The sequence below is a fragment of the Zootoca vivipara genome, chromosome 1 (assembly GCF_965207765.1).
Source record: "Zootoca vivipara chromosome 1, rZooViv2.hap1.1, whole genome shotgun sequence".
Classification (NCBI taxonomy): domain Eukaryota; kingdom Metazoa; phylum Chordata; class Lepidosauria; order Squamata; family Lacertidae; genus Zootoca; species Zootoca vivipara.
The window spans coordinates 84,155,507-84,174,233 of NC_142582.1; the positions used below are offsets into that span (position 1 = coordinate 84,155,507).

Here is an 18,727-nt window from a genome sequence, read left to right on the forward strand (position 1 = left end):
AAAAGTCCCGACTCAATTATGTACCTATCTTTTCCAGGGACAGACGGTAGCAACTGGAGTTCTATAGCAGCTTTGGAAATTTCATTTTGAAGCTAGCATAATGATGCCCATCAGTCTCTCGTTTTAATGTTCCCAGTTAAAGCAAAAGAGAGAATGGGGGTTGGAGCCTTGGTATGCAAATGTTGAGAATTAATGCAGTACCCAAGGTCTCACAGGAGCAGCTCACACAGACAAGATAGTATGTAAAACGGCAGCTCACATCCAATAGCCAAATTAAGCTTAAACAAAAAAGTCTTATAAAATATATAGCTTCGCAGTCCAATAGTTTTAATTAAATGCTCAATGATGTCTTCATTTGTCTTTTCCCACTCCTGGAATCCCATAGCCCTATCTATGGCACATGTAGTTCATTACTGCATTTGCAGAAAACATACATTTAACGTTTGTCTTCTTGAAAACTCAAAGAGATCCCACAACCACAACACAGAGAGACTCCACTATTTAATACTGCCTTAGGAATCAGGAGGAGGTCAAATGGGGTGCTTGTTGTGTGTGTGTGTGTGTGTAGGTGCGCATTGGGGTTAGGAAGGTTTTTGTTCAGGGGAAAAATGCATATTTCTGTAATACACTGCAGGGAAATTCTAGCTACTGCGCAGAACATCACATTCCAAATCCTTTCTCCAGAGGCCACCTAATGGTTATATCAATAATAAATAAAGATGAAATAATAGTTTTTGCAAGTGGCATGAGCATAGTACTGGTGATATGAGCTGTCCCACACGTGTATTTTCAAGGGCTTTAATGAATACTTAGGAATCCTACTGCTTCTTCAGTTAATGCACATGACTACAATTCATAAGTTGTGCTTTTCCATGGGTTGGACTTGGAATAAGGCAGCTCTGTCTGCCCATCAAGTATCACAGCTGCAGCCCTGACTGCCAGACTCAAACACAATCCCACTGCGATGTGGTTTCTCCCCACCACCCCTAAAGCAAGATGGATAGTGCTATGGCTTCACTACAGTCTGAACTGGATCTTTCTACTGTTCAGCTACCTGCTGGCTGGTAGTCTGTTCGTTAAACCATTCAAATGTTAGCCACTGGGTTATGGAGAGACCACATATAAATACACCAAACAAACAAAACTGTTCAGGGATGATCACCAATATGGGACCTCCTGCCCACTCTTCTGCCAGTGTAAGTTACGATTCTGCACCACTGTCAAAGTTAAGAAGGGGTGGACTGCTAGAACTGTTTATCCAAGCACTCTGCAAGCCAAACTGGAGATAAGGGCAATAAAGAAAAAAACAGACTGCTTGAGAGGACTGTGCCACAGAGACTGTCCTTCCTAGCCCCCAAGCTAAGACAGGATACTCTGCAAGTACATCTTGCAAAGCACTATCCCCCCCAATAAAGAGGGCAGTGGAAGGAGCCCATAGATTGGGCTTTCTTGATATTCTTTCCAGCCTGGAGCATCCAATATCTAAACATTGGAAGACAATGCCTCTGTTTTCTGTTATATTCCTCTTCAGCTGTAGTGAATGGCATCAAAAGCTCTCTTCAGGCATTCATAATCTGTGTACCATATTCCTGTGAGGGGAGGCCAAAGGGAGAAGTGTCCTTCTCACCCTCCATAAGTTGTGTGAAGTGGAAAGACTCCTGGATTCATGGAGGCTCTTCCCACATTTTAGGATCCTCGTAGAGATTCTCCACAAGGATGATTATCATGGTGCACAGATTATGAATGCCTGAAGAAGACTAAAGAAGACTCTGGTTTTGACCCTGAATTCACAATGTAAAATGTTCATGTATCTGAAAACTGACAGGGCAACTAAAAACTAAAACTAATAGAATGGCTTTTCCACCTTTATTATTTGTTTTATAACCAAAATATTTCTGCTTGAATGATTATATTAGACATTTCTGCAGAGCGAAGCCAGCTCTTTGTTTTGAAGAGATCCGCTGAGGAAAAATACAAGCAGAGACCTTTGTCTAACCTGAAATGTTTGGTGACATTCATGCTTGAGCAAAAATACTTTCCTTCCAACTGTTTTTCCAGGTGTTCCAGTCTGAAATGTGTTCATAAGCACTTAAACAATGACTAAGGCCCTCATCAACATCTTCCCTCGGGCTTATTATTTATAGTTCCTCCAGTCAGCCCTAGAATATTCCAGGGGAAGCTGACAGTAGAGAATAAAAAGAAGTGCAGAAAGATTTAAGCTTCTAAATTAATAATAGCAACAATAATAAAATACTACAGTGGTTTTCTGACCACCGCGGATCCTAAGCAAGCTTCTCTTCCTTACCTTCAAAACTTTCCCGTAACTTTGCACCTCAGAGCCAGCCCTCCCATTAGGCAGTGTGAGGCAACTATCTTCAGAGGGTGAAGGGAAGCAATGGCAGCCCCCTCTAGACATTTTTGGAGTCTCCTCACTCCCCTGTAGCAGCTTCACCTGCTGGAAAATGGAGTTGTCCATGTAACGTAACTTGTCCCATACTCCCTAAAGCTAGCTAACCTTCTGTCCCCAGGTATGCTGAAGGACTCTGTCCCATCACCAGTTTGGAAGTAAGATTAACCTGGTGCTCTGGTCGGCTTCTGTATATGGAGGGGAGAGAGCATGTCTCGGGTACCAAAATATAATGGGCCAACCCTAATTATTTCTTATATGTTGCAACATTCCTACCTGTGGCGTTTGGACATCTGGCTCCACTATCCTCAGTTGTCCAAAGGTCTTCTGCTTGCTGACATGATTCTGCCTTTTCGTTCTTTCTTGTTTCCCCTTATGCCTGGAACTGCATCCTACAGCACCTCTGTGGGTACACCTCACTTACTTACTTTAAATCTTTCCTCAAAACTCACCTTTTCCATGGAATGTCCCCCGAGACCCAATGCCCTACTATTTGTTGTTGTTTAGTTGTTTAGTCGTGTCCGACTCTTTGTGACCCCATGGACCAGAGCACACCCTACTATAGATAAGGTTCAAACAAGACATGTTGTGGGTTTCACACTGTCTGCCACATGTATGATTAATATCTGCTTGCTGGAAAGAAGTTATGGGTGTGTCCTCAGTGCAATGAGTTCCTGGCATTCTGGGAACAAGTTCGTTCCTTTGAGTCCAAGGTAGCTGAACTGGAAAAGCTGAGAGAGGTAGCAAGGTTGGTGGATGAGGGATGAGTTCTGCAGGGACATTATATCTACATCCCATTCTCATGATAATAGCTGCCTTGCTGCTATGGAGAGGGTGGGTCTTGGAGAAGGAGGGTATCACTATGAGGATTGGGAAATGGCCAATGTAATGCCATTTTTTAAAAGGGATCTAGTGGTGGTGGGGAGCCAGGAAATTACAGGCTGGTTAGCTTAAAGTCTGTCACATGAAAACTGGTGGATAGTATTGTTAAAGATAAAATAAGCAAGCATATCGAAGAACAAGCCTTGCTTAAAGAGAAGCAGCATGGCTTCTGCAAGGATAAGTCCTGTCTCAGTAATCCATTACAGTTGTTTGAGAGTGTCCAGAAGCATATAGATAGAACTGATCCAGCTGACATAGTGTTCTTGGACTTTCCAAAAGCTTTTGACAAAGTACTGCACCAAAGACTATTGAGTAAGGTTAGCAGTCATGGAATAAGAGGAGAGGTTCTCTTGTGCACCAGGAGCTGGTTGTGTAACATGAAGCAGAGAGTAGGAATAAAAGGACAATTCTCCCAATGGAGGGATTTAGAAAGTGGACTCCCCCAAGGATCAGTAGTTGGACCTGTGCTTTTTAACTAGTTCATCAATGATCTAGAGTTAGGGGTGAACAAGTGGGATGGTCAGGTTTGTGATGATCCTAAATTATTCAGGGTCATTTTAAAGCATTTTGAAGTGATCTGTCATGTCATCTTCAAACTAAGTGAATGGGCAATAAAAAACCAAATGCCATTCAATGTAAACAAGTGTAAAGTGATGTCAGTCACATATATACTGGCAGAGTGTGATCAGAAATGAGATCTTCAGGTAGTGGACATTGACCCAACTATGAAAAGCGCAAATTTTGTGCAAGGGACATTAGGAAAGGAATTGAAAATAAAATGCCATTAAACAAATCTATGGTGCAAATACACTTGAAATACTGTGTGCAGTTCTGGTTGCCTCACTACAGACAAGATATTGTAGAATTGGGAAAAAATAATAAAAGGGAAACCAAAATGATCAAAGGGACAGAGTGACTCCTCTATGAGGAAAGGTTGCTTCATTAGTGTATTTTAAGTTTACAAGAAAGGCGAGTGAGAGGTCACGTGATTCATATGTATAAAATTATCCATTTCATTGAGATAAAAGTTTTTCTCCCTCATAACTTGTGGGCGTTGAGCGAAGCTGAATTTTGGAAGATTCAGGACAGTCAAAAGTACTGTCGGCACATAGTTAAACTGTGGAATTTGCTCCCACAAGAGGCTGTGATGGTCACCCAATTGAATGGCTGTAAAAGAGGATTAGACAAATTCACTGAGGTAAAGGATACCAGTTGCTACTCTCTGCCCCCATGGTCAGAAGCAATATGCTTCTGAACACCAGTTGCTGGAAACCACAGGAGGGGAGAGTGCTGTTGTGTCATGTCCTGCTTGTGGGCTTTCTATAGGTATCTGGTTGGCCACTGTGACAACAGTATGATAGGCTAGATGGACCATTGACCTGATCCAGCAGGCTCCTCTTAAGTTTGTAAGGGCACTTCCAGAACATTCTATTTTCAATTGGGATCCAATCTCACAGCAGCAAATTCATGTTGCGTAATTATAGTTGAACTCTCACACAACAAACCCGCTTCCCCAAAAAGATAAGATTTTTTGCAATAACAAAAGTGACAGGAAAATGCACTAAGAAGTGTGACATAACCCTTGCTTTGATGCAGTGTTATCTAACCTCCTGCAATCATATCAGAACGAATGCTCATTAAATAGCCAATGTCATCTACACTTTTTGTAAACCACTTTGTTTTTTTCTTTTACAGTCAAGTGGCATATAAATTTTATGAAATAAATAAGTAAACAAATACTCTTCCTGCAAACAGATCAATGAATGATGCATGCTCCATAAACAGGCCACCCATTAAATGTCTTGAATCAGATCACTTTTCATCTCACTTTCTGCAAGTAAATGTTACTTGTTACTTGGTTGCACTGGTGCAGAAGACCCCTATGTAGAAAGCAAGAAGATGGTCCTGCAAAGAGAAATGAACCGCTGGCTACTTTTCTCAGCCCATTTCTAGAATGTTCTTACAGCCGAAACAACGAAAGACAACACCAATAAAACAAGAGTTGTGCTTGTGAATTTGTCCATTTCATGGTTTTCTGAATGTTGACATAGATCTCATTCCCCATGCCACCCTACCCAGCCTTGAGACCAGGTCTACTGGACTTGGGCTGGTTGGCCTTTGTACCTCCATAGCTACATGTGTAGCTGGTGCCACATAGCAATCTGCCTTCTGGGGTTCCTCAGCATCTCTTCCCAGTGGTTCCTTTCTGTGCCGGTGGCATGCAGGCCAAGGCTGCATTTCCCCAGAAAGCGGTTCTGCCCATCATCTCCATCCTGGCTTAGCATCTCCAACTCCACACTGGAGGCACAGAGCAGATCATGGGGCACCTCAAACATGATCATTTCGTTCCAGACGGGGTTGATCTTGTGCTTTGCACGCTTCGTCTGCTTCTTTTTCAGTTTCAGGGACTGGTGCTTCAGGGTCACCTTAACAGATATATCTGCAGGGACAGGGATATAGATTAAAAACACACACGGTCATTTGATGCTATTTCCTCCTGGCCTTCTAAAATCTAATTGGTAAACTGCAGCAGTCGTTGAGGGCCAAACTAGATGTGACTGTGGTGGATGCCGGTTCTTTTCATGTGTCAACCCAATCCTTGTATAAGGCAGGGAATGGGGGGGGGTCTTGCTTTAACTGTAAAAGGAGACCAAGGAAATGCACTGCTGATGTCTATCTCCATCTCATTCCCTTGATTCCTAGTAGGAGAGCTGGGAGCAGAGAAATGCTGCTGAAACAACCACCTGTGGAAAGTTAACAGGTAGGAGAAGTTTCAGTGAGTGACTTTTGTGTGCTCCTTTTTGTATTAAGGTGGATGAGAGAGAGAGAGAGAGAGAGAGAGAGAGAGAGAGAGAGAGAGAGAGAGAGAGAGAGAGAGAGAGAGAGAGAGAGAGAGAGAGAGAGAACACTATAGAGCAGGCATCCCCAAACTGCGGCCCTCCAGATGTTTTGGCCTACAACTCCCATGATCCCTAGCTAACAGGACCAGTGGTCAGGGAAGATGGGAATTGTAGTCCAAAACATCTGGAGGGCTGAAGTTTGGGGGTGCCTGCTATAGAGGAACAGGGTGGAAATGTGAATGACAGTCCCATCACAACTAGTTTGGCTCTAAGTTTCTGATATTTACCACACCATAATATACAATCCATACAGCAGGCCCTCTGGCCCTCCAGGTATTTTTGGAGTCCAGCTCCTATCAGCCTTAGCCAGTGATGATGGAAGCTGGAGTCCAGCAACACCTGGAGGATCAAAGGTTCCCTCATCTCTGCTATATGCAAATTCATTCATGAAGCTGATTGTAACACTGCCTGCCATGTGTCATAGCGTGCATAAGATTACTGCTTGTCAACTTGCTACAAAATTGCACTATTGGGCACGATTGATTCACTTATACTAATAAAAGGCCATGTTGCCCAAAGCTGAATGGACAAGCAAGCAGACATTAGGCATTATTGACTGGAAAGCTTAATGAAAGGCATTAGAATGAACACTACAGAGCATTTAGTCAGAACTTTATAGAGTGTTCCAAGTACTCCGTATCTCAGCATATGCTACAGCAACACTGAGGTAGGTCAGTATTGCTATCTTCAAATTACAGCTAGCAGTGGGAAGTTGAGACTCAGAGGCACTAGCTTGCCTAAGACCCATCTAATGAGATGACAGCAGCAGCAGAGGAGGAGGAGGAGGAGCAGCAGCAACAATAATATACCACCCATCTGACTGAGTTGCCCTAGCCACTCTGGGTGACTTCCAGCAAATTATAAAAACACAATAAAACATCTAACATTAAAAACTTTTCTATACAGGGAATGCTTGGTGGTGCCTCCCTTTGTTTTTAATCTTGTAGAATCAAAAAAGCTTATTTTTTTAAAAAAAACTGCAGAAAGGGAAATTGTGACTCAATCAAAGCCTGCACACTTCATTATGCCAGCTACTTAAATATATTTTCTCTACCTGTCTTAATAGAAAGGCAAAGTCTGTGGTTGCATCCCATTAACATGTCCCTCTTTCACACTCACCCTTCCCGAGAAGCTCTTTCAGCTGTTTGGAGTGGAGATTCTTGGCTTTTATGAGCACCACAAGCAGACGGTTTGCTGCAGGCAGATAGCTGATGGAAAGGAGAACTTCTCCATAGCCTCCATCTGGCTCCTGCAGTTCAGTGAGAGAAATGGGGAAAGAATGTACTCTGCACCTTCTACATTAGTCCAGGCAAAGGACTAAGCAACTGCACAATGAAGGGTGATGGCGGCAAAGAAGACTCAGAAGAATATGTGGTTCAGTAGGCCACCATGAGTTCCTCATGCTCCTGTTTTGAGGCAGAAGCTTAATTCACCTGTCTCACATGTCACATCACACTACATTGTTTGTTTGTCTTATATTGGCATGATGAGGTCCATGGGAGATGGTTGCAAAGCCAAAACAAAATTATGCAGAAATCCACACTTTAGCAAAGTTCAGAATTAATAATTTTAGATCTGGGAGAGGAGAACACACATTCTGAAATTGGATTTTGAGCAACTTTTTTCAATTTTTTTTTAAAAATCCTGTTAAAGAGTTTTAAAGCAATACAGTTTGATATCAGCTTGCCGAATTCGGTGGCCAACTATTCAGTGGCTCAGGATGGACATCCCTATTCATATCAGTAGTTTCATATTGCTACTTATTTAGGGCTTGAATGACCGTTACATTGTAGATCAAGGTCTCGTCCACACTTCTGCTTATCCTGCCATTTTCCCCTGGGAAAACCTGCTGCTTACCACTGAATTGGAACAAATGTTTTTTTGGAATATCAGTTTTTCCACTGATTGTCATTTGCTCCAATTCAGCAATAAATAGTGGGGGTTTTCCCAGGGAAAGTGGCAGGACAAAAAACCCCAAAGCATTCAGACTCATGCCTAGAAAGCACAAGATGTGGAAAACCTCTCGGATTCATGCTTTCTAGGCATAGAACAAGCAGAAGTGTGAACAAGCCCCAGTGGGTGTGCATCAAGATGTACATCGAAACACAGAACTACAGAATTGTATAGTTGGAAGGGATCCTGAGAATCATCTAGTCCAACCTCCTACAATGCAGGAATATGCAGCTGTCCTATATGGGGATCGAACCTGCAACACTGGCTGTTGGTGAAGGCTGCTTACATATGTAGGTCTCCCTTTCTACACTGGAGTGGAGCAGATATTTCACATCTTATTTATCTCCAGTTCATCAGCATCTGGGATTGCTGGGCAGGGGGTTCAGACTAAGAGGCAAACGTTTCAAAGTTTGCATGCAAGTTTGAGCTTGCTTGCAAGCTCCCCACAATGCTGTGGTTAGACATTTTTAGAGAGTTTCAAAAAATGCAAAAGGAGGTGAAATAAATATAACTGTTCTGGGAGGCATCAAGAAGATTTAAAACTCTCCCATTATCTTTCTGTGAAACATTGCCCTCTCCTCTCCTACTAGCTGTTGATTATGTTATGTGAGCTGTTACAGTGACAGTTCTAGCACACAGCACTAAAGAATAACTCAAATCAATAACACAATTGCTGTGGTGACAGCAATTAAAGCAAGGAGCTCTAATGTGTTGATGAGCACTGACAACAAGAGAGGAGAGGAAGAGGTTCCTTGGCAAGTAAACCAAGCATAGGGGTGTGTTTGTGTTGCAGAAGCTTAAATTGATTCATAGGATCAGGCAGTTAGTAGCTTCTAGGGATGTGACACATTTCACTATGAATGAGGGAGGGACACCTGAACTGAATGGGGCCAACTTGGTTCAATTTTCATTTGTTATTATAGAAAGGATGCGAGTAATTAATAGATACAAAAGGGTTTGTTTTCGTTATCCCATTCATACCATTCGCCACTCATTCAGGGATTCAAGGGCCTTAATCTTCTCCAGCAGCAGCAACTGAGTTTAGTGGGTGCCCTCTAGTAGCTGCTATTTAATTTTCCCAGAATGCCTCAGATATTGTACCTGTGGGGGAAATGGCAGCTGCTGGTGCAGGGGGGGGGGTGCCATGATGTCTGGGAAATTAAGGGTAAATAAAAAATGGTGGCTGCCAAAAGGTGACCACCAAAATAAGTTCATCATTGTCTCTAGTGGCAGCAGAACAGACAAAAGGATACAGTAGAAAGGAAAGAGAGAAACAGAAACCAATGTAATTTTACTTAGTGAATAAGGAAATCAAGGTAACTTTAATAAATTAAAAATAAATGAATTTAGCAAATTAGTAATGAAGTCGGTTTAAATAACAAAATTCTTGCAGGAACCTCCCTTCTTCCGTGCACCTTTTATTAGGAAACTCAGTCTAAATTGAATCATTTGCATATGTTAGTAGAAGAGACACTGGATATTATCTGGCGAGTTGGCTTGACACTACACTGACATGCATACCTAGGCTGCAATCCTATAGTCCCCGGGAAGATGTGTCAGTCCCCACAGGATGAACAGGATTTATCCCCTGATGCTGGAATACAGGAATAGAGCTCCAAAATTAGAGAGGAAAAGCTGCCTTTCCTTTGCTACTACGATAGCTCCTCTCAAGCCCTCGATGTTGGAGTTTTGATGTCTGAAGGGCCCAACGGAGCGGAGCGTGTGCCAGAGGCATGCTGAGACATGGTTGGGACATGAAGGATTCTAAGCCCTCCTGGCCCCCTGCCATACCCCAAACTTGGGAAAAATTTAAACATGCTTTTTAAGTGTGTCTAAATCTTTCCGCGATCCCTCTCGTTGTTTCCAATAGGAGGGAATATGTTTTTTAAAAAACTTAATTTAAAACAAACAGGCCATGGAACACATGAAGGAATGCAAGATTGTTCCGCTGTCTTCACTCTGCCTGTCCTGCCCCTGCAAGGCCCACAGAAGGTGGTTGAACCACCTTTATGTCCTTTCCCACCTCCCTTAGGATTATAGCCTTTATGAACTACTAGTTGACCCTCCCACGCGTTGCTGTGGGTTATCCCTGTGGCTGCCCCCACCCTGTGATGATCCATGACGCGTTGCTGTGCCTGACTCAGGGTCATAGCTGTCAAGTTCTCCCTTTTTAAAAGGGAAATTCCCTTATGCTGAATAGGCTTTCTCGCGAGAAAAGGGAAAACTTGACAGCTATGCTCAGGGTCAATGTTTCCCAGGAAAGGGGGAGGATATGTTCGTTTCCCTCTGGACTATGTGTTTTTTCCTCCCCCCCCCGGTGGTTGTGTCTCATCCCTGTGTTTACTCCTATCCTGTAGCGACCCATGAGGTATCCTGTGCCCCCTTCCCCCACCCTGTGGCTCCCCCACCCTACATCAGCCCATGACCTATTTGGGCTCCTTCCCCCACCCAGGGCTCCATTTGGGATAGTATTTAAAGGGCTGTAGAGCTGAGGCCTAGTCTGTAAAGTGGAGCCGAGGCCTAGTCTTTAGGCTGTAAAGTAGAGGTGATGCCTAGTCTGTGAAGTAGAGCAGAGCCCTAGTTTGTAGGCTTTAAAGTAGAGGCGAGGCCTAGTCTGTCGGCCTTGGCTTGGGCTAGTATTTAAATGCGAGCCAAGGCCTCTGCCCTGTATCTCCAGTCCTTGGCTCTGGCCTGACTCTGTGGGTTGTCTGGTAATGGCCGCCTTGATGGTTTCAGTTGCTTGGTTGATGACATTGGCTCTGCCCTTCAGAGCTTTTGCTGGTGACAGCGCGTGATCTGCCTTTCTATTGGATGCTGCTGGAGTCTTCAGAGCTTCTGCTGGTGATGTATAATTTGCGCATCACTTTTTTGCCTTTAATCATTATTTCAGGTATGAAAGGTGTGCTTTTTGGGGGGGGGATTATGCCAGGTCCCTCTCTGATGGGCAAGGTACGTTGTGCCCAAATTTGTTGCAATTCGGTTCAGCGGTTACGGAGGAAGGGTGTTACATCCGTGCACGCAGTGGGAATATATATATATACTAGTGTCATTCAGCCCATTTAATAAACGGGCGCTAGAACATTCGGCCTTTTTCGGTGGCAGCAGCGTGGGGGGGGGGCTTTTATTCCTTGTCTAATTGATTATTCCTTCTCCCCTCCCTTTGATCCTTAATTTATCCCTAATTCCCCCCCCCCCGTTCCCAAACCCCAAGCCAAAGTCCCCCCTTTTTTTACCTTTACAGCCCGGGCTCGGCTGGGGGGTGTGGGGGTATTTCTTCCTTTACCCCCTCCGAAGCTTGTGTTTGGAGTGCGGATCCCTCCCCACCCTGTTTTCGCACGCTTTTTACGCCTGCCGTTTGGTTCCTAATTTTCCCCCATCAATAGTGCTGCTGCTGCCAGGGCCCAGTGGCCGAATTCTGGCTCCTGGACGGCCGGGGCGGCTGCTCCGGGGTGTACGCCCAGTTTTTCGGGGGGGGGGTGGCTCCCGCTACTTTTGTTGGCCTCCGTGGCTGTTTTTCAGTCGCCTGCTGCATCCGGGAGGGAGCTTTGCCGTCAGGGGGCTTGCGCCTGCCCCGGCACTTTCTGAGGGTCCCGCGGTTGGCGCTGAGCATTCGGTGGCCTCCCCGCGCCTTTCCTGGCCGTTCCAGTCCAGCAGGGGTCTCCCGGTTGCTTGCGCTGTTTGGGCCTCAATTTCGGGCCTGTTAGTGAGGAGAAGCCGGGGCCTCAACTTTTGGGTCGTCCCAGCTTCCTCCTCAGGCCCTTGGGCACGTTGAGAGAGGGCCTGCCCTGCTTAGGAGCCTTGCTCCTGCCTTCTACCTGGTGGCCACTGTTTTAACTGCTTATTGAGCCAGTGCAGGGCAGAGGGGTGGGGGGTGGGCTTCGGAGAGCGTGTGTGTGTGTGTGTGTGCGTGCAGTCTCTGCGTCCAATCCCTGTGTCCCTGGGGCACATGCTCAGTAGCGCGGAAAACGGGACACAGGGAATCTGGATGCAGAGACACTTGCACTTTATTATATATATATATATGCTTAGCTGCAGCATTTTTTTCAATGAACTGTCAGTTCACTAGCTTCTCTGAACCAAGGCAGACCTTCTTAAGGATCACATAGTGCTACTGGTGTTTTTTAAAATTCTCCTTTGTCCCTTAGTTATTGACCTCGTAGACTTCTGACCTCTCTTTCTCTCAATCTCATTTGTCCGACTCTCTACATATATCCCTGAACACAGAACAATCCCAGTGGCAATTTAACTCTCCCCCAACCCTTTTAAGTGAAAACCATATGGCACTCCAATAGGGAATCAGCTGATAGAAAAAGAAGGGGCATAGAAGCAGGAAGAGTGAACATGTGTGCTTTTAAAAGATGCAACAATGAATAGAAAAGGCAAATGGTATGGCAGGGGGCCAGGAGGGCTTAGAATCCTTCATGTCCCAACCATGTCTCAGCATGCCTCTGGCACATGCCTCTGGCACACGCTCCGCTCCGTTGGGCCCTTCAGACATCAAAACAACAGCACTTTAAATTGGTGTTGGTAACAAGTAGGTAGCCAGTGCAAGATTAGTGTTATATGATCAGCACTCCAGCAACAGCATTCTGCACATTACAGTAAGAAAGACCGGAGGTTACCAGAACATGCAAAGAAGCTATGATCCTGCTGTTCTGATCCAGGAAGTTTTCAGTAGCAGGTCAACATCTTCCACAATAACCGTGCACTACCCAACATTTGTATTATGTGAGTGAACTTCAAAGGGATAATTAAATTATGTGCAGTGGTGGAGCTTCATGCTCCGGCACTGGGAGCAGAGAGCAGGCGGGGGCAGGGCTGGCACGTGTTCTGGGGGCGGGGCGCACCACCCATAGGGGCGGGGCATGCGTTCTGGGGGCGGGGCGCCCAGTGTGGGCAGGGGCCAGCCGCAATAGCACCCTCAGGATCGCACTGCCCAGGGCAGAGCACCCCTATCACCCCCCCTTCCTATGCCCCTGATTATGTGTTTTCTCATTCATGTCAATGTCTAAGCAGCAAACCTAAATCAGAACTTTTAGGATATTTTATCCAAGATCCACATTAGGGGAGCTATAAATATTTCAGAATTTTTTTTCGTTCACTTGGCTAGATGGTACCGATGGGGACAGTCATGTTCTGTCTTCTGAGAGTAGATACATTTTCTATGAAACGCTAGCTGCCAACTTTATCTGCCTGGAATAACTCATGCCTCACACTTAGTTTAGAAAGCCTAGCCTCTCCAGGGAAACTCTAAAATGGAAGGATCAGCATTGATGCTGGAGATCTGAATGCCATTGACACATCCATCTCATTCCTCTCATCTGAGTCACTGTTTAGAGCATCACTTTGTAGACTGCTTTTGTAACAGGAGATAGAAGAGGCTTCTCTTAAATGATGGATCATAGGGATGGATGAACTTATTTTATATTCAGTGCCAGTTTATTTTTCTTTTTTAAGAGAACTGGATTAATTTCATTCTATCTGTTGACAAAGGTTATAGGGGGAAAAAACAAACCAAAGTCTTTTAACATGCTTTTAACAAAATTCAGCTATTTTAAAAAAACAAACCGAAGTCTTTTAACATGCTTAAAGCAGTGTTTTTCAACCACTGTTCCGCGGCACACTAGTTGTTGCCTGGGGAAAAGACGGCGGTGGGGCGGCGAGCCGCCGCGTCGCGCCTGCAGGATCCCTGGCTGGCTGGCTGGCTGAGCGCGTGTGGTTCCTTCCCAGAGGAGCCTGGCAGGCGCCAGCAGGGGGAAGCGCCTCTGCGGGGAAAGCAGGCAGAGTCAGCGCCCAGCAGCGCGGCGCTGGATTGAGGAGGCAGTGCTTCGTGCGGAGCTGCTGGGTGCCGACCCGGCAGGCCGCTTCCTTGATCTGACGGCCTACCGGGTCGGCGCCCAGCAGCGCTGCGCGGAGCACCAGATTGAGGAAGCGGCCTGCAGGGTCGGCGCCCAGCAGCTCTGCACGAAGCACGGCCTCCGCAATCCAGCGCCGCGCTGCTGGGCGCTAACTCTGCAGACCGGCTCCTCGATCCGGCACTCTGCAGGACAGCTTTCTTTTGGGCAAGGAGTTTGCAAACAGTTTAACAGTGCAGTCCTGTCCCTGCGCATTCGGAAGCGAGCCCTGGACCGCTCGGGGGGCCTTACTCCTAAGCATTGCCGTTTTCGGCGGCGGCAACAGGTGGGCGGCGCGCGGGATCTGCGGGCGGGGGGCACCTCAGCTCTGGCGTCTCTCCCCCGGGCTGTCTCCCCCGGGAGCAGGAAAAAGGGCGGCAAGGCGAGAGCCGCCCGCAAGCCCCGGCACCGTGAGCTCCTCAGTGGCTGCGGGTCTCTGGCAGCGCGATGCCGCAGTGGCTGCTCAGTCTCCTGCTCTCTCCCGTGTCCCACACCGGCGCAGCTGGGCGCCGACCTGGCAGGCCGCCTCCTCAATCCGGCGCTCCCTGCAGTGCTGCTGGTCACCGACCCAGCAGGCCGCCTCCGGGACCCAGCAGCAGCAACGCTGGCTGCGGTAATGACAGTAAAAAAATTTTAAAAAAAGACACACACACACCCCGAAAATAAGCCATAGGCTTATTTTCTTGGGTAAAATAAATATAAGACGGTGTCTTAAAATGTGGGAAACACGGTAATAACCTCAATAATAACCTCAAGCAGCTAATAACCTCAATAATATAGGCACAGAGTTAATTTTTTTAACATTTTCTAATGGTGGTGTGCCTCGTGATTTTTTTCATGAAACAAGTGTGCCTTTGCCCAAAAAAGGTTGAAAAACACTGGCTTAAAGTACCTCTGTGGTCAAACAGCTAAACAAACAAACAAACCAACAAATAAACAAACAGTTTTACAATGATTCCAGGAAGCAACTCCATACCATAACAGGCATAATACTTCTTGGAGAATTCTTCTTGGAGAATTATATTGAGAAAAAGATGTGTGCCCCATGCACCTATAGGAGCAGCCACACCTCCCCCCCAATACAATGTCCTTTGAAGGTTACTGTGAAGATCAGCTGGGTTGTGTATTTCTCTCTCTGCTCATCAAATCGCATGACTGGCCATTAGCATCTCTATTGAACAGTATAAAATATTTTGATCAAAATAAACAAACTGAAAGTTAATTTTCTGGATCATATTTCCTGTTAGCTTAAAACAAGCAAAGGGTTAGATACTGAGACTTCAAAATGATAGCAACTAAGTAGGTCAGACTGCTCAGGCCCTCACTGAATTCCATCACTCTGCTAGCTTACATAAATACTGAAATAGGATGAACTTAGCCCATCAAGTTTTAAGAACCGAGTAAAAATCTTTTTGGGGTGCAAGGTGAAAAATCCAGCACCCTTTCTCCCCACTAATAAAGGTGGAACAGGCCCCCATCAGTACAGCCTTCCTGCATGCATCTTACGGAAGGAAAGTGCTCTCCTGCAGTTCCCATTCATTCAAGTGGATGAATGAAGTCCCATTCTCTCTAATGGATGTTGTGCTACAGTCTGGATCTGCTTCCCACTCAGCTGTCTTGAAGACACCCCGAATCTGTCTGCCATGGCAGCTGCTTGTCTCATGGTGTTGTTTCAGTGAAACTAATGAGCAAGAACCGTATATAAACCCAGTGAGCGATGGATGAGATGATGGCACAATACAATCATTTTATTTTATGTAAGCCAGCAGGAAGGAATGCAAGAGGAGCCTTAAAACTTAGTCATGCCTGTGTTTTTTATGATCTGGCGAGTGTTGTTCTGGTACTGAGCCAGCCCTAGCAGGAACCAGTGTGGTCTTTCTGAGCTAGTTAGGAGCTCACCTCTGGGCTTTCACTGGAGAATGGCAAAGAGGACAGAGCCAGCATTATTATTTTTCAGCCATGCTGTTGCGAGGGCATGCGAGGCTTTAAAACAAATCCTAACAAGCTCGTTCCCGAAAGCGTACTGACAAAAAGAGTGCCTGCCTCTCTCTGATCATCTTGCTTCCTCCTAGCCTAGCCTCTCAATTAATGATTCAGGACTTATGTTTAAAGCTCGCTGTGTAATGGCTGCCGCTCTGAAGTCCCCGATGACGCAAACCCGGCTTTCTCTGCATATCTTCCGCATCGGAAACTGGGGCACGCAACTCAAAGACAGTTAACCTGCTCCTTACAGGTTTGAACAGAATCTCTGCCTTGTCGCAGTTGTGTGGGTGGCTGAGGAAGGCCGAGTGCAGGAGAAACAATATTGCTGTCAGCCTTGAGATATAATTGGATATGATCGCCTGCGCCAACTACGCACGGGCAGTTTCTTGGCATTCTTGGTATTATTATCCGATCCTGGAGGCCATCTGCTAAGTTGACGGAGACCATCTGTTTCAGGGGTGCAATTAACCACCTGCTACCTCTTGCCTAGGAGAAGGAGTAACTGACCTAGGCAAGGGGCGGCACCTCATCTTGACAATCACAAGTTTCCAGGCTGGAAAGAGCTCCTTGGTACCCAGGGAGGCAGAAGCGGCTTGCCAAGTAGGGAGGTTGGCAGGCTGGACCAGACACTATCTCTCAATCTGACCTAGTTCACAGGGGTATAAAAGGAGGAGGAGAACTATTTATGGATGTATTTTATTCTATTTTAAGTTGTATTATTGCCTTTATATCCCAGGAGTAATGCCCCTAAAATGAAAGGTTACAATGCTGGAAGCGTTTTAATTTGGAGGCTAGGGGAGGCAAGTAAGAGATGAACAACATGATAAAAGTTTTTAATGTGGCCACCAGGACCATATAACACCGGTCCTAAAAGATCTACATTAGCTCCCAGCATAATTCAAAGTGTTGGTGCTGACCTTTAAAGGCCTAAATAGCCTTGGCCCTGTATACCTGAAGGAGTGTCTCCATCCTCAAACACTGAGGTCCAGCACTGAGGGGCCTTCTGGCGGTTCCCTCACTGAGAGAAGTGAGGTTACTGGGAACCAGACAGAGGGCCTTCTCGGTAGTGGCACCTGCCCTGTGGAACTCCCTCCCATCAAATGTCAAGGAAATAAACAATTATCTGACTTTAGAAGACATTTGAAGGCAGTCCTGCATTGGGAAGTTTTTAATGTTTGATATTTTACTGTGCTGTTTTTAATTTGTTGGGCGGCATATAAATTATATTATTACTACTACTACTATTAAAGTTATCCATGGCATGGGGAAAGCATATTTCCTCCTTCTCCTCCTCAGACTGCTAGAACCCAATGAAATGGAATGGTGGCAGAACCAGGACAGACAAAAGGAAGCATTTTCCCCCCCCACACAGCACATAGTCAAACTATGGAATTTGCTCCCACAGGATGTGGTGATGGCCACCAACCAGGGCAGCTCTACAGCATGTTAGACTCATGAAATATAAGGCTATCAATGCCTACAAGTCATGGTGGCTATATATTACCTCCAGTAGCAGAGGCAGTATGTCAATGAATACCAGTTCCTGAGAGTTGCTTAGTCACTGTCTCAAGTGATTCTATTGGACCACTGTCTATCCTTTATAATTAATTTCTTAGTAAATGTGTGTAAGCCAAACCAGCCTGTCACATTATTGTTGTTTATTACCCAATTCTCCTTAGTGCATGTGTTTGTTTCTGTTTGTTTCCATTTCACACACTGCTTGTTACTGGGTTACGGTGCTCTCACATTCACAAGAAATGATTTTGTCATTTATCATCATCATTATCACCGCACAATCATGCCCCATTGTTAAGAAGCCATTATTGTGTCTGGCATGTGATGCTTGCAGCAAACCACATAGTGACCCCAGAGGCAAAGTTGGGGGCAATTGTAGAGGTGGAGCAGCACTGTCCATTTGAGTTCTCTCGACCACCCAAGCTAAAATGCACCCCCACTGTTGCACACAGGAGCTGTGATGGTACAAATCAGGTTCTTTAGGCTTGCACAGCTAGCTAAGAGAGCAACTGACACAGCTTAGTCTGGGATAACTTTGAGTTGGCGCAGCAACCACCCCTGTCATGCTCATGCACAGATAGCCCCAATCTTTCTTGCTCAGGGAAAAGACAGAGAAGTCAGGCAGGAAGGGCAGAGTGAGGGTGAGAAGTTTCTTCTCTCAAGCTTCCTCCATCCTCCCTGCCCCACAAGCAGACACAGCTTAGGCAAGTCGAGTGGGTGAAAATTGGCTTTGGATTGGGTGAAAATTGACCCACAATATGGAAGTTTCCAATTCCCAAGCCAGCCTACTCTGCAAAACAAAACACTTTGTTTGCTGCTCTGTAGGCAGTATAACCTAGGGGCACTGAATCTGTGCCCACAAATGAACCACAGAATAAATCCCTTTTAGGTAAAGGTAAAGGGACCCCTGATCATTAGGTCCAGTCGTGACCAACTCTGGGGTTGTGGCGCTCATCTCGCGTTATTGGCCGAGGGAGCCGGCGTACAGCTTCCAGGTCATGTGGCCAGCATGACAAAGCCGCTTCTGGCGAACCAGAGCAGCACACGAAAATGCCGTTTACCTTCCCGCTGTAGTGGTACCTATTTATCTACTTGCACTTTGACGTGCTTTTGAACTGCTAGGTTGGCAGGAGCTGGGACTGAGCAACGGGAGCTCACCCCGTTGCGGGGATTTGAACCACCGACCTTCTGAT

At 45.8% G+C, this 18,727-nt stretch overlaps 1 protein-coding gene across 1 annotated transcript in view; it reads right to left on the minus strand.

The window, feature by feature from the left end:
* Positions 1-4,202: 4,202 nt before the first annotated feature.
* The window catches only part of SYT13 (synaptotagmin 13), a 38,112-nt gene continuing 23,587 nt past the window's right edge, over positions 4,203-18,727 (minus strand). The window contains exons 5-6 of the mRNA XM_035120446.3: positions 7,309-7,438; positions 4,203-5,729 (exon numbers count right to left, since the gene is read on the minus strand). Of these exons, the coding sequence (XP_034976337.3) occupies positions 5,422-5,729; positions 7,309-7,438 (438 nt within the window). The 3' untranslated portion in view covers positions 4,203-5,421. The remainder of the gene's footprint in view (positions 5,730-7,308; positions 7,439-18,727) is intronic.